Genomic DNA, 14,203 nt, shown 5'->3' on the forward strand with positions numbered 1-14,203 from the left:
AAGAAAGTCTCAGTATCAGAAGTAACTGCCGCAATCCATACTACTAATTTCTTATTGAGATAAAACATAGGGATCAATGTATGGATGAGGAAAATTGAAGGCCTATCAGATGCATGATATATTAACTCTTCAAAGGTTATCAGCTTGTAAAAGACGTAATAGATTCAGTTGCTACAGGTTCATACTAAATGATCTTTTAAGGAACAAAATAAATGACCACACAAATGAGGGATGAACTTGAACAGGGATTAATGAATTATAACAAAGTTCACAAAATTTTACAGAATGTCCTCTGTCATATCATATATTAAGAATCTGAAATTGTCCTGCAAGTTTATGTCCAAGAAAGAGACGACAAGAGGAGAAATTTTGGCTTACCAATTTAAATAAACCTATCAAAAACATATTGTATTAGCCATAGCAAAAATGAATTGCCTTGCAGAAGCAATTTGGTTGTTAGAGTGGCAAGTTGCCGGTTAGCTAGACAATAAAAAAAAAGCTCAGAATTTACGAGTGTGTTATATTTAGGGAATTACCACAAAATTTACGGAGGCATACAACAATAACAAGCCTATGAAATGATGATTGGACCAGGTGACAATGACAAGGATTCACATATGATCAACTGTTGGCTCATTCATCCAAAGGGATTGCAGCTTATCAACATGAAAATGCTGGAGGAAAACAACTAATATTCAAAGATACAAGATGCAAAGTGAGGCAAAGAGTTTGGAAGGCTGGCTTCCTGTCTATATTTGTGTGGAAAATAGTAAACTGGAATCATTGAAGTAAAAGAGACATTGAACCTTTGCTGATGATGGAGGTAGAGGAACCCGGTTTACCCGTCCTCTTAGGGATAGGAAACAGCAACGATCTAGACATTGTGCAGCATGCCCATGCCTAGACATTTGGAGCATACAAATGCAATATCATGACATGGCTATATGCATGACACAGCAACATTCTACATGTGCAAATAAAAAAAATAAAACAGGGTTAACTTATATCGCATGCCTATGAAAGTAGCTAATAGTTTATGTATTTTATCAAACTTTTTAAAATTGAATGTATAATAAAACCAAAAAACAAAACCTAGATATTAGCATGGTCATGCATGCCACATGCCCATGACATGATATGATATGTACCTTGTAGCAACATGTTAATCCATGAGACAATTTGCACAAAGTGAAATCAAATATTGAATGAAAGGGAAAGACCGACAACAACAATAATAAGAAAAAGTCTCATCGACTAGGACCAAGGTAAACAGAAAGATGGAACAGATCCCATAATAGATTGTCTCCAGCCTCACAATGGAAAATGTATTTAGCCAATTGCCTGTTCATGTATCTTTCTATTGCATTATATGACTAATTATATTTACAAAGATAACATAGAAATGCAACCTACAGAAGGAGCTTCACTAGAAAGCTAACTAACAACTAACGTTCTTCTGGTATTGTTCATCATGGGCTCAGATTATCATTGGTGATATATCCACAAAATAATACCGCTTGAATTTCACAAGTCAGAATAGTAGTTCGATCAATTGTACACAATTTTCTATTACTTAAGTCTTTATCCATGTTTTATGGTACATTTTGCTTCGTTTACCGTATGCAGTATATACTTTCTTCCTCGGGCCAAACGTAACTAATTTGAAAGCTCCAAATTTAGGCTAATCTCTCAACTTTGTTTTATAACATCCTAAATAAACTTCCAGCACAGTCATTGCCCTAAAATTTTCCTCATTTGTTTATTGAATGAAGATATGAAAATAGAGGATTGTCGGTGATGATGTTTGAAGGTTCCTTTCTACCAGGATGATTGGAACGAGTCCTAGATTTTGCCTCCATGGCCAGAGGAGAAATAAGAAAATCAAGGGGTCAAGTTGCTAGACCGGATGAGATTTCAATCAGTCAGGTAAAAAGAAGGCTCTCTTTTTGGCCGTCTCTATGCTGTTTAGCACTAGAAGTGTGGCTCATTCTGTTAGCAGTTCAATGTATCAGGGTTGTTCCAATTTTGATTTTTCATACCCAGATAAAATATATATTTCTTAAAAAAGGTTAATCCTTCTATCATGAACAATTGGCTAAAGGATTTAAAAGAAGAAACAACAATAACAAGAAAAAAAAAAATAGAAATGGTCATCCACCGATGCTTTTCTTGTCAAAGAATTTTCACAGTATAGCCGAGGCAGATGGATACCTACCATCAAAGCAGCACTTGGATGTAGAAAACATAAGGTCATTGCTTCTTTCCTTTGTTCATTCATGCCCAGTCTTCTGCGTGTTTGTTTAAGGCTTATCTTCTCCAGGGCTGAAAATAATAATTAGTTTGCTGATACTATCACATTGTCAGCTGCTCCTTGTTCAGGGTCGGCCTTCATTTGACTCCAAGGAACTAGTCAAATGAAGCAGGAGGCTGCATCCCCCATAACTCACATCTTTCTCTTCTAGCAAAGGACAGGTGCTATAAAGAACAACAATTGTCCTAAAAGGTAGGGAAATTTTACGGTTGCAGGTTCCAACGAGAACCTTCAGAACATTAACTTCCCCTAAGAACAATGATCCTAAAGATATATGCGATTACAGAAGCTGTAAACCTGTAACCCTAAGAGACTTGTAGGCCTTGCCCTCCATGAAATTTTTTTTTTAACAAGCCATAGACATTTTAATCTAAACAGAAGTCTCTCATCATCTTTCCATATTCATACACCAAAAACATAGACTTTCCACTAACTTCCTCGTCTAAACTACTTAGAAATTTCTGAACTGAAACTAGAATGATACTTACTCAGAGTTGATCAGAAGAACACTCAAATAATTCAAAGGCAAAAATCAGATCAAAGTTCTTAATCCAGTGTAATGCCTGCATCAACTCATGGAGCCTCTCTCTCTCTCTCTCTCTCTCTCTCTCTCCCTCTCCCTCTTCATATTCATTGGTACCAATCGGATCTGTTAAATTACCATGGAATATATAAGCTTTTTTCGAAGTATATGATAGATACTCCAGTTGCATGCTGATAGCCATAGATGACAATTCCATCATTTGGTTTCTCCCCAGAGTAATAGATTCTATATGATGTTTTCTCATCTTAATCCTTTTTCTTTCAACAAGAAAAAAGAAAACAGATCAAAAATGCAAGAATGAGAAAAGTTTCTCATCATAGTAACACTCATCTGGTTGACTCCCTTGCATTCCACCCGATGGACTCCAGCAATTACTAAACCATGAGCTCACAACACTACTAACAGATTCTAAAACTATTGTCCTTTGATATGTTGGATCTTGTCGTCTACCATCAGTCAATAGTCCACATACACAGACACCACATGGTTTTCCATACATGAAAACCAAAATCATCATCTTGTCTCTCGTGATATAAAAAATATTTCCTTTTGTTCACTTTCACAACTTGAGAATTTCTCTGGTGCACTGAAGACTACTGGTTGGGCAAAACATGTTCCTTCGCTTCCTTGCTCATTTTGTCTCACAACAGTCACAAAATAGGAAATGATCGAATATATGTCTGGGAAGCAAATTAAGAAATAAAAAATAACAGATCGATTCAACACAAGTTGATTATTATCTGTTAAGCAAACTGGCAATTGCCACCTGAGCCTTTAGGACAGTCTTTTGAAACATCTATTTGTTGGTCATTAGTGCACACCCATGTGATTGATAGGCAGCAAAGCTTATCGATGAACCATCTAACTCCTTTAATCAGATAGCCCAACACCACAAAGATGACACCCTTATACTGGTCAGACTGAAAAAGCTCAAACAGCAAGGTGAGAATTGGCTATGTAAGCTTAAACAAAATATAAAATAAAATAGAAGGGGCCAAATTTCAGACCTCAATTAGAAGCAGAAAGCAAATGAAGAAAGAAAATATTCTAGAACATAAAAAAGAATTGAAACTGCAAAATTAGATGCGAAGGTCTAGTTCAAATGTACCTTTCTCAGCCTTTTTGGGCACCGGGTTAAAATTGTGAATCACAAGAAAGAAAAAAAAGAGCTTTATTTTGGACAATGATACACTATGAAACATGGATATGGATATGACATGATATAGATATACCGACATGGAAAATCTTATATAAGACACAACCCGGCATGGACACAGCACTTGGTAAATGTAAATTTTCATCTAGTATAGTAATTTTTTTACTTTTGTGCGATGTATTTATCGTCGTATACTTCTAAGATGCAAAAACTAGAAACAACTTCTGTAGCAATATTTGAACCTACTGAAACTTTTTCCAAGCAATATGTTTTTCCTCACTAATCCAGTGTCATGCCCTTCAGGATCAGTTTAAGGGTGGCATTAGGAAGGAAGAAAGATGCTACAAATGCCCTCAGTAAGCAGATCAAATCCCGCAGGTGCAACAACAAAAGCATACTGTTACTCAATTCCTGAGGTTCCCACCTACAAATGGGAGTAGAAGGGGAAAAAAATCAAATAAAAGGCGATTAAAATGGGCATAAATGAATAATTAATTGAAGGGGGAAGGCCCACTAACTTGAAACCATCCAAGATGTAATTATTGTTAATAGAGTGACCAAAAGAGGAAGGAAGGAAGGAAGGACATGATGCATGACCTTTTGTAGTAGCTTATAGATCGTGAGATTTCTTGGCCTTCTTGGATGAAGGAAGAGCGTCGGCGATCATGTCCAAGAGGCACCGCTGCGAGTCCCTCAGCATCTCGGCCCTCTTCGTCTCCATCTGCATCCAATCCCTCTCCACCTCCCTCATCAACTGCATCCTCCTCTTCTCCATCCGCACCAAGCCGTCGCCGAACCCCCTCAATACTGCCGCCACCTGCGACGTGACCTCGCTCCCGCCTGCGTCCTCGCCCTCCGATTCTTCCTCCTCGGATTCCCCTTCCTCCATCTCCAAAGCTCTCCTTGTCGCGGGGACGTGATTTCTGGGAACCCTAGATGGCCCCCAGTTGGGCTCCCGAAGGATCCCATTGATGCTCCGGGTGTTGCTCCCCACCCTCTCGTCCTCCTCCTCCTCCTCCTCCTCATCCTCCACCTCGTCCTCGTCGGTGGACGGGGCAGAGGCGGGACGCGGCGGGACCGGCTGTCGGGCGGAGATGGGAAGGGGTCCGCACTCCATGCGGTCCATCCGGCTGAAGAAGGGCCAGACGGAGGAGCCGGGGCGCAGGCGCTCGGCGCGGTAACGCTTGCGGAGCTTCTCGATCTTGTGGCGGCATTGGGTGCCGGTCTTGGACGGCTCGTCGATGCCGCAACGGGCGGCGACGGCGGCGGCGACCTCCTCCCACTGCTGGGCCTTGAGCTGGCCGCGCTTCAGGGCATACCACCGCTCCGCGTAGGCGTCGATCAGGTGGGTCGTCTCGATGTGGGACCACGGCTGGCCGGGGACGGGCCTCCTCGGCGGCGCCGCCGGCGGCCCGGCGGCCGCCATGGCTTCTGATGCAGGACTTTGATTAGGATTAGGGTTTGTGTTTGGTGGTAGGCCGTCGGTATTGGGGTGGGTATGGGGAAGTGGGCGGGTGAGGTGGTGGTTGAGTGGTGGTGGCGGTGATGGGGGATAATGGTTGGGGGTGGGCCGGTGGAGTTGAGTCGGAGGCCGGTCCGATCCGGTTCATTTTTATTTCGGACCGGCCCTCTGGAACTGGATGGGGGCGTTGAACCGCGGATCCGGTCGACGTCACGTTGACGGCGTATTCCTCATCATCAGATGATATTGCTTTAATTATTTTTATTAATTATTTTATATATCTGATAATGTTTAATCAGAGTATTTGATGTTTAAAATAGCATATGAAATTAATATTGCTTAAAATTCGATCATCTATAAAAAAAAAACACACAAATTAATAATGAATCTATCTTTTCTTACTCCTTTTACTAAAAGTAAAACATCCATATTTGTATGGAATTTGCAGTTAGGAAAAAGACATGATAAATTACATATTTTTTATTTGCACTTTCCCTGCGAAAGATTTAAGGTGTCTCACATGCTAATTTATCCCTCCGAGCTTCTTAAGGTGAAGCCTCAATTTCCAAGGAGGATTGCTCTTTGACATCGATGGATAGCATAGGAGCCCTCACATATAGAGCATTAAACTTGGGCTTCACCTTCTCAGCAATCTTAACAGCACCCAAGAACATTAGCCTATAGAGCATCACCATGGCAAGCAAGATGGCAAGGTCAACCCACTTGGAGTATCCCATCTCCACCTGCCAAACACCTCTCAGTATCTCCTCACCCGTGATGATGGGAGAACCTCCTGCTACGTTTCCAGGAAAAGTCAACCCCAAGAACTCGTTCTTGTAGAATCCCTGGTTGGCGTACTTGTGGAACGCCATGTAGTGCATGGGGTATCGCCACACTGGCTTGGGCAGGTCTTGTGGCAGCCGGAAGAAGCCGCCGTTGAGCATCATGACTCCTTGGATTCCAGCTCCGGTTATGATGCCCATGAGGAAGTCCGGGACGAGGCTGGCGACGATCATCATCAGGCCCTCGACGACCATCATGCACACGAACAGCACCAGCGCGAAGTAGACGAAGTGGTCGGCGGGCCGCTGCAGGCCGACTAGGTAGTACGCCATTGCTCCTGGTACGACGGAGATGAGAGCCAGATATGGAGTTGCAGAAAGCGTGTTGGCGATCGTGAACGCCGTCGCACCATAATGCCCATTTAGTCTCTCTCTTCCAAAGATCTGGGTAGGTTTCGGGATGGTAAATAAGCATCGGTCTGTACTCGCAACTGATCATTCTACCACAGGAAAAGATGAAGGAAAAGAATCAGTTCATGATCAGTATATGACAAATTCCACAAACCTTCATATCCTCCACAAAAGATGGGAAACCTCCAATCGCCATGAAGGTCAAGAAAGCCGCTGTGAACATGAGCATGGAACCCCTCGCCTGAACCAAAACAGCACGTAAGCAAGCATTAAAGAGGTCAGAGGATGAAACAATACGATTTACATGCCTGAATCGAGCCAAAACTATGGCCAACATCGTAGTAGATGGAGCCCACACACAAGCAAAGTGCGACGTAGATAGCGAATCGCAACCAATAATAGCCGAAGTCTCTGTACATGTTGACGAAGGATCGTCGTGTGAGGACGCGCGTCTGAGTGAAGAAGCTTGCTTGGCTCCTCTTCTTCACCAAAGATCCTCCCTTCACACAGAACTATAAGCCTTTGATGTGCCTCAAGCAAACATAGTTAGTAGTTCAACAACATTATGGTTACCGTATTCGGCATCAGTGCTATTTGTTGTGTGACTTCGTGTGAGATATCTGAAGAGCTGTAAGACCTGACGAGGAGTTCAATTGCTTGGGAAGCGCTTCTCGACTTGTGCGCAAGGCTGTCCTCGTTATCCTGGAGATGGAGGCGTTAGCTTTGGCATCGATGAATAGTTATGTATGAAAGCTTTGGGGAAGATGAGACTGACCATGTCAAAGTCTTTGTTGATCGTCCTCAGGTAGTGATCCGAAGGATTGCTTGGGGAAGGACATGGGAAACCATTCGAAGCAAAAAACTGCATAAAAGATATATAGCACTGATTGGCTACAACGTTTTAGGACTAAAGAATCAGCCGAATATTCGATTCAAACATAATTATAAATAATATTATTCACAGCGTTATTGAGAATCTAATGTATATTAATTTTGATCGATTTGGATGAGACTCATAATTTCTAACATGAAACCAAAGCAAAAGTTCATTTTAAAAAAAGAGTAAATAAAAAATAAATATAAATCTTATTTATTGTCAAGTGAAATTAATCTATCCTTATAAATAGACGATTCAACAAACTAATTATATATTATCCCCTATAATTAGTTATGCATTCTGGTCCCTATATTTTTAAAAATTATATTGAGAATCCTATACAAAATCGATGACGCAAGAAAAAAAATGAGATTAAATATTTTATAAAAAATTAATATAATTTTTAAAAATATAAAATATTAAAAATAACTAATTACAAAGATAAAAGATAGTATGTAATGAGTCACAATTAAACCTTATAACATTACACATGAGAAGAGACTAAAAATAAGAGTAATTTCACGATAATCCAATGAAACTTCAACTCTTGAGTTGAATTTATTGTTGCTTTTCAATCAAAAAAAATATCCTTGTCGAATTTACAAATTTAATTTAGATATTTATTTTTAATCACATATTCAATCAAAGAAATTTAATGGTGATGAATCTGAATCCAACTAATTATTATTGCGTTCGAATTCTCATTACGGCGAGTTGGTCCCGAAAGCTACCTCATCAGCCATTTGAGGAGGGCCGAAGTAGACTGTCCTACCATAAGCCAGGAGGCCAAGACCGTGGAAGAGCTCGAACACCTCGCTGCTCGGCTGATGAATGGCCGCCACGACCGTCATCGCCTCACGCCTCGCCAGCCGGGCGATGCGGTTCATGACGTGGTACGAGGCGGCGCTGTCGAGCCCGCTGGTGGGCTCGTCGAGGAAGAGGAGCCGCGGCCGCGTGAGGAGCTCGACGCAGATGCTCACTCTCCTCTTCTGGCCGCCGCTGATGCCCTTGGAAGCCCACCCTCCTATTCTCGTGTCCATGGCTGATTCCAGCCCCATCCCCCGGATCGTTGCCTCCGCCCTCGCCCTCTTCTCCGCCCTCGACATGGAATCCGGCAGCTGCAGCTGCGCCGAGTAGTACACCGCTTCTCGAACCGTCAGCGTCGTCATGAGTACATCATCTTGAGTGACGTAAGCCTAAGGGAGAAGAACACACCAATGATCCTTACACAAACATTTAACAGGGAAGGACAAGGAGGAGTCGGATGAGAGCTTCGTACTGAGGTTCCGAATGCGAGTTTCTGCTTCTGGCCATTGATCAAGATCTCTCCTTTCTGACTTACGTTAGATGCTAGTCTTCCTGCAAATTGATTGAGCAACAACGATTGATGTAAACGGAGATGAAAGAAACAGAAGGATCATATGGATATATGTGTGTCACCTGCTAATGCGTCGAGGAGTGTGGACTTGCCACAACCGGAGGGTCCCATCATAGCCAAGACCTCACCTGGCCGTGCGAACCCGGTGATCCCACAAAGAATGGAGACGTGCCCTCCCTTGCGGCCCGGCGCCGAGACCCACAGATCCTCCCAGGTGAGGAAGACACCTTGATCCACGCTCCTGTCATTTTCGACCTCCCCCATCGAGTGGAGGTGCGGGGGAGTGAAAGAAGAAGCACCGAAGGGGAAGAAGGCGGCGTCGTCGACGTCGGCAAGCCTGGCTGGCGAGCGCAGCGGGCGGGTTGAGCTCGGACTGGGAGTCCATCGGGGCACACTCGACGGGGAAGGCATGGTCTGTTCCATCTACTTGCGGGTGGTCTGTTTTCCTGCTGCTCCTCTTCTGACGTCGTGCCATTGCCATCACATTGGAAGGTTTTTATCGATCACATTGATTTGTCCTCGTTCTGCTACTTCACAAGTTGGAGCGTGGCCCAATTTTCCTCCATTAACTCCCATGTGACCATTAATTCCGATTGGAACGTGCATCTGTCTCTGAAATGAATTCCGATCCGAATCAATATCCGATTTCCTTTTCGACAATTAACATTGCCATCCAATGCGGAGCAGTATCCCTGTAGGTCGACAGCGCAGGGCACAGAGGCGACGACGAGGGAACGCTTTTTCGAGCTCCTTCTCGTTTACCCGCCATTCCTACCTGCCCTGTTATCAGAGGAAACATCGTCCCACATGTGGGACCCGCATGAGCGCCGATCACGAAGCAGGTAGTGAGAATAAAAGAAGAGCGGGAAGAATAATGCTTCTAAAAGAACTTAGTGGCCAATGCGAGAACACCCGCATGGGACCCACGTTGTCGACAATGCCGAGATGCCGAATTGCCTCATAATTTACACCATGGAGACTGGTGAGGCGTATCCGAACACATATCACTCGTTTAATTGGTTGGATATATACCCACATAATGTCATCGATGATAATAAGAATACATTTGATTCTTTTATGATTTTGATAAGATATAAAGGTTGGAAAGTATAACTCATGTTCATTTCTCTGTTCCTAAAGATTGGCCTTCGATGTGCTTGCACGCCATAAGTGCACACCAGTTCTTCTGTTGATGCCCTTGTCAATTTGGTGTTCTACGGATCCAACAAAATTGGCTTACCTTCTGCTAAACAACAATTAACGACAAAGAAACTCGATCTTTGATCTGTACAATAACAAGCAAACATTTAACGCATACGTCAACAAGAAGAAGACATTAAAAGAACTTAATGCTAGTAGTAGCCAAACATGTAGAGAACGACTTGTGTTTTAGGAGAATAAGATCCACTTCGCTGAAGGCTTCTCTTTGAAGGTCTGTGGGCGCAGCGAGTCTCCATTACCCTCCTTCTTCTGTCTCCTCTTTGAACCACTGAGCAGCCATGACCAAAACTTGTCTTTCTTCTCCACCTTCTCCTTCTGTTTTCCTTTACCTACATCTGTCTCCTTTTCTTTCTCCTCATCCTCACGACTTCCGACGACGACCACCAGGGACCGGCTCTTCATCAGTGCACTGCTCGCCGCTGTGTCGCGCTTGAGAAGAAAGGAGACCCTCGCCCTCTTCACGTCACGGTGGCGCGGCGGTGAGGAGGCAGAAGAAGATGGGTTGTCGGAGCCGGACGAGGAAGACGATGAATGGGCCCATGGAGAAGAGATGTAGGCTACAAAAGAGGAAGAGGAGGAGGAGCATTGGGAGAGGCGAGAGAGCCTCTCCCGGAGGCAGAAGGGGCAAACTCCGGTCGACTGTGGGTGCTTCGGGTGCCGCTTGCACCAGCTTCGCCTCGTCTCCGGCCTCCCCATCCCTCCCCGATCTCTCCTCTGCTCCCTATTGCATTGCATGGGGGTGCGAAGGAGGCCAGAGATATAGAGGCGGGCGCCCCACACGAGCGCTTCTCGCCTCAAAAGCCGTGTACGTGCCTCGGCGCCCCACATTGGGAGTTTGCTCCCACGATAGCCACGTTCGCACGTGTGCTGTCTCCCTCTCACCTGACCGCTCTCAACCCGAGTCACGTTCGTGTTACGTGCCCTCTCTCGTCTCCATTCACATCACCCTTCTATCTCTTCCACAGTGTCAATGGTTCCTTTTCACTGTTGTGTGAATTGCTTCTTTCTACAGTGGATCAAGTCTCTTCGAACGAGGAGAACTTGGCAACATGGCAAAGCTGCATGCAATTGCTCACTTGCCTTAATCATTATATCCACTTTAAGGTATAGAAACTCTCCTGTCATATTATCTGCAAGAATACAAGATTCGAGCCAAGGAAAGAGCTATACTTCCGGAGCTGTTCCTTTCAATGTTTTAGCACATTGCCAGAGCTTAGTATGCAAGAGCTAATTGTTTTGAAGTGCATACAGCTTATTCCTTCCCTTCATTTGCTGCTTATTCCCAAGTAAATGTAACTTGCTCCATAAATCACTGGCCATCATAATTGAGTTCATCTTTCTGCCCAAAGCAACCTGTCTGGTTCGAGAATTTAGCTTCTTCTTCTTCGTCTGGAACTGACCATTTCTCCACACGCTTCCTTGCTATGATTGCCTGAAAAGTACATGATTTATAAGAAACAGAGTAAAATTTTTGGGTAGGAATATGGTTGACTGTGTTACCTCTCTATCCCAGTCACACCGAATGGTCAGAATGGTCAATATCAATGTCTGAATGCCTGTTCCACCAATCATTCCAGCCCATATCCCCTACATTAACACAGAGTTTTATTGTTGTTCGTCATCTTACTGTCTTCGTTAATTGAGAACAGAACAGTCGAACGTACCAGTACGCCAAGTTTAAGAATCCATCCTAGAAAGATCCCAATGGGGATTCCAATGAAGTAGTATGAACCTATGTTTACGTACGCCGCCATTGCTTGCCACCCTGACCCAACAGCAACACCTTCAGAAAGAATATCCTGCGATCAGTATGCCAACAGCCCTGCTGATGGAAATCAAGAGACTGTAGTGTAGATATCATCAGAGCTCACCGGAGATAACTGGTTGAACACTGTTGAGAAGAACGGTGAATGCCAATAGGATACTGAGCCTGTCAACGGCTTCAAGCACAACCGAACTCGACGAGAAGATGAGAGCTATCTTGTCGTGGAAACCAATGATTAGGGACCAGAAGATGAGGCCTATGGCTGCAGATGTCGTGACAGAGACGATGGTGGCAAACCTTGCTCCCTTTCCATTGCCTGCTCCAAGCTCATTAGCTACCCGAACTCTTCATTCTCGCCGGAAACCAAGCATTAGCGAGTACGGATTCAGGTGAGAGGGAATTATGCAAGGTGCAGGAGAGAGACTGTAGTATGACAACATACCCTGTGCCAGCAAAGAAAGCTAATGGAATCATCATCTCCCAGGAATTTATGTTCATGCTGTTCAGCCAAAAACGGAAGTTCCAAAGTCAGATTTCAGTCATCTTGCCAATTTTGTTACTGTGCATTGGCCGGCTTAAAGAGTCATAAATAACACACAAATTTCATATGCTTCTCACCACACTGACAGAGCATCCACTGCTATTTCGGCGTTCTTTAGGTTGCCTGCCAGTAGAACAAGTACCCTGTAATACCAAATCTCCAAGCTGCTCAATAAACATCCATCTCAGTACCTATGTTTTCTAGTTGAGTATAAAGATATAAAAGAACAGTATAATTCAAGCAATCAACAAGCGAAGATTCGTTATATACCATAGCATGACACCAGATGAGGCTGACAGTTTGAGGTACTCCCACAGCCCGGCCATTGCTTCGAAGGAGAATCCCTTCCAAGTTCGAGGACATCCCCCACAGACGACGTACAGAAACTGACCCGCCACCGCCATCCACCAAGAGAAGTCGAGCGTCAGCGCCGCCGCCGTCAACCCGAGCTGAAGCTTCCCCAGGAATAGCCAACTGATGAAGATGTGGACGAGGAGAGCGAGGACGGTGAAGGCGGCGTTGACGGAGTTCTTGAGCTGGCACTGGAGGAACCTCTGCAGCGGGAACAGAATTGCAAAGGAGAAGTGGAGAGGAAGCAGCCACAAGGAGAGATATCCGGCTTCCCGTGCGATTTCCTTGGACTGCCCCAGTAACTCCAGTAACGGGGTGGCGAAGATGTACAAGGGCAGGAGCAGGAGGGCGCAAAGGAAGAGCACCACCATCGATCGCTGCATGTACACCCCCAGCATGTGGTACCGCTTGGCTCCGAAGGCTTGCCCGCATAAAGTGTCCAACGCACTGGCCATGCCAAGCTGCATGCAATGCAGGAGCAAGAGCTTGAATCTGATACGAATGATTCTTAGCACGGGGAATATAGTACCAGTAAGCCGAAGGCCAAAAATGCGACGACAGTAAAGGCAATGGCGAAGGAAGCAAGCTCGAGGTCACCGATATGCCCAGCGTAGGCTTGCGTGATGACGGACATGGTCTGCAAGGCAAGTCTACCGATCATGGACGGGCCGACGATCGCCCACAGCTTCTTCAACTCCGTCCACGCCCTCCTCGCTAATCCCGGCCCGTCCTTCACCTCCCCATTCGTCAGCAACGCCACACTGGTTTCCCCAATCTCCGTCTCTCCTTCCATGGTCGACGCACGTACGTCCTGGGGTGATCATGGAATGCTTAAGAGAACCATGTCTACTTTTATAGATAAGATATGAGCAGCAGCTGCAACGAGGTCAACTGCTCCCTCCAATGCGACAGTAGGGTTAATTAATGTCAGCATTGCGATGGCAGAGCAAATACAACATAAAAGAAAGGGTAGAAACAACTGAGGATGATCTCTTCGCCTCTAAACAGCGGGTGGAAGAAAGAATCAAACTTGTTGTTCTTGTTTCCATTTCATGCAGGAACGGAAAGATATACATACGCCTTGGTTTGATACCATGGCAGTGACAACTTTTGCATCGTACAGAATGGTCGCTGGGGTTGAGATCCACATCACCGATCTTTCTCGTCATTTGGGGATCCGATAGAATGGTTGTTTAAGAACCTTTCTCGTCACTTGACGTCTAACAGAATGGTCGCTGGAAGAGACAACCACACGCCAACCACACTCCAACCAAAGAACCTTCCTCCTATGAGGTGCTTTAGGATCGCACGGGTTAAATCTGCGAGAGCTACTGGGAACTATTGTTCAGCTTTGACTTCAATTGACTTCAATTATGCGAACCGCCATGCCAGTTGGTCAAAGGT

General features: G+C 44.6%; 3 protein-coding genes across 4 annotated transcripts; all 3 read right to left on the bottom strand.

Annotated features, from left to right (window-relative positions):
- Window positions 1-4,135: 4,135 nt before the first annotated feature.
- Window positions 4,136-5,548, bottom strand: LOC135639411 (trihelix transcription factor ENAP1-like). The gene is made up of 2 exons (XM_065153153.1): window positions 4,609-5,548; window positions 4,136-4,435 (listed from the first exon to the last, which is right to left on the bottom strand). Exon 1 carries the CDS (start codon window positions 5,435-5,437, stop codon window positions 4,622-4,624), a length of 816 nt encoding a protein of 271 aa, XP_065009225.1. The 5' UTR covers window positions 5,438-5,548; the 3' UTR covers window positions 4,136-4,435; window positions 4,609-4,621.
- A 470-nt stretch (window positions 5,549-6,018) lies between these two features.
- LOC135640722 (ABC transporter G family member 1-like) lies at window positions 6,019-9,537 on the bottom strand. Its single transcript, XM_065155431.1, has 8 exons — window positions 8,984-9,537; window positions 8,823-8,902; window positions 8,275-8,739; window positions 7,442-7,528; window positions 7,240-7,368; window positions 6,975-7,166; window positions 6,821-6,907; window positions 6,019-6,699 (listed from the first exon to the last, which is right to left on the bottom strand). The coding sequence occupies exons 1-8, from the start codon at window positions 9,342-9,344 to the stop codon at window positions 6,019-6,021; spliced, it is 2,082 nt and encodes a 693-aa protein (XP_065011503.1). The 5' UTR covers window positions 9,345-9,537.
- Window positions 9,538-10,996: 1,459 nt separating this feature from the next.
- On the bottom strand, window positions 10,997-13,815 carry LOC135587052 (protein DETOXIFICATION 27-like). 2 transcript variants are annotated; one of them, XM_065153327.1, is made up of 8 exons: window positions 13,329-13,815; window positions 12,719-13,260; window positions 12,526-12,591; window positions 12,350-12,406; window positions 12,014-12,252; window positions 11,807-11,925; window positions 11,643-11,729; window positions 10,997-11,574 (listed from the first exon to the last, which is right to left on the bottom strand). In XM_065153327.1, the coding sequence occupies exons 1-8, from the start codon at window positions 13,590-13,592 to the stop codon at window positions 11,452-11,454; spliced, it is 1,497 nt and encodes a 498-aa protein (XP_065009399.1). In that variant the 5' UTR covers window positions 13,593-13,815; the 3' UTR covers window positions 10,997-11,451. The 2 variants fall into 2 exon arrangements, with proteins under 2 accessions (XP_065009399.1, XP_065009398.1); XM_065153326.1 differs by having other exon boundaries at window positions 12,526-12,612.
- Between the last annotated feature and the right edge of the window lie 388 nt (window positions 13,816-14,203).

The sequence above is a fragment of the Musa acuminata genome, chromosome BXJ3-6 (assembly GCF_036884655.1).
Source record: "Musa acuminata AAA Group cultivar baxijiao chromosome BXJ3-6, Cavendish_Baxijiao_AAA, whole genome shotgun sequence".
Classification (NCBI taxonomy): domain Eukaryota; kingdom Viridiplantae; phylum Streptophyta; class Magnoliopsida; order Zingiberales; family Musaceae; genus Musa; species Musa acuminata.

Coding starts and splice junctions, on each gene's coding strand:
- LOC135639411 (XM_065153153.1), bottom strand. CDS start 5,437: ATGGCGGCCGCCGGGCCGCCGGCGGCGCCGCCGAGGAGGCCCGTCCCC.
- LOC135640722 (XM_065155431.1), bottom strand. CDS start 9,344: ATGGAACAGACCATGCCTTCCCCGTCGAGTGTGCCCCGATGGACTCCC. Junction 7,369..7,441: donor TCAACAAAGACTTTGACATG/GTCAGTCTCATC, acceptor CTCCATCTCCAG/GATAACGAGGACAGCCTTGC. Junction 7,167..7,239: donor TAGCACTGATGCCGAATACG/GTAACCATAATG, acceptor TTCTGTGTGAAG/GGAGGATCTTTGGTGAAGAA.
- LOC135587052 (XM_065153326.1), bottom strand. CDS start 13,592: ATGGAAGGAGAGACGGAGATTGGGGAAACCAGTGTGGCGTTGCTGACG. Junction 13,261..13,328: donor TTTTGGCCTTCGGCTTACTG/GTACTATATTCC, acceptor CATTGCATGCAG/CTTGGCATGGCCAGTGCGTT. Junction 12,613..12,718: donor TCATCTGGTGTCATGCTATG/GTATATAACGAA, acceptor TTTATTGAGCAG/CTTGGAGATTTGGTATTACA.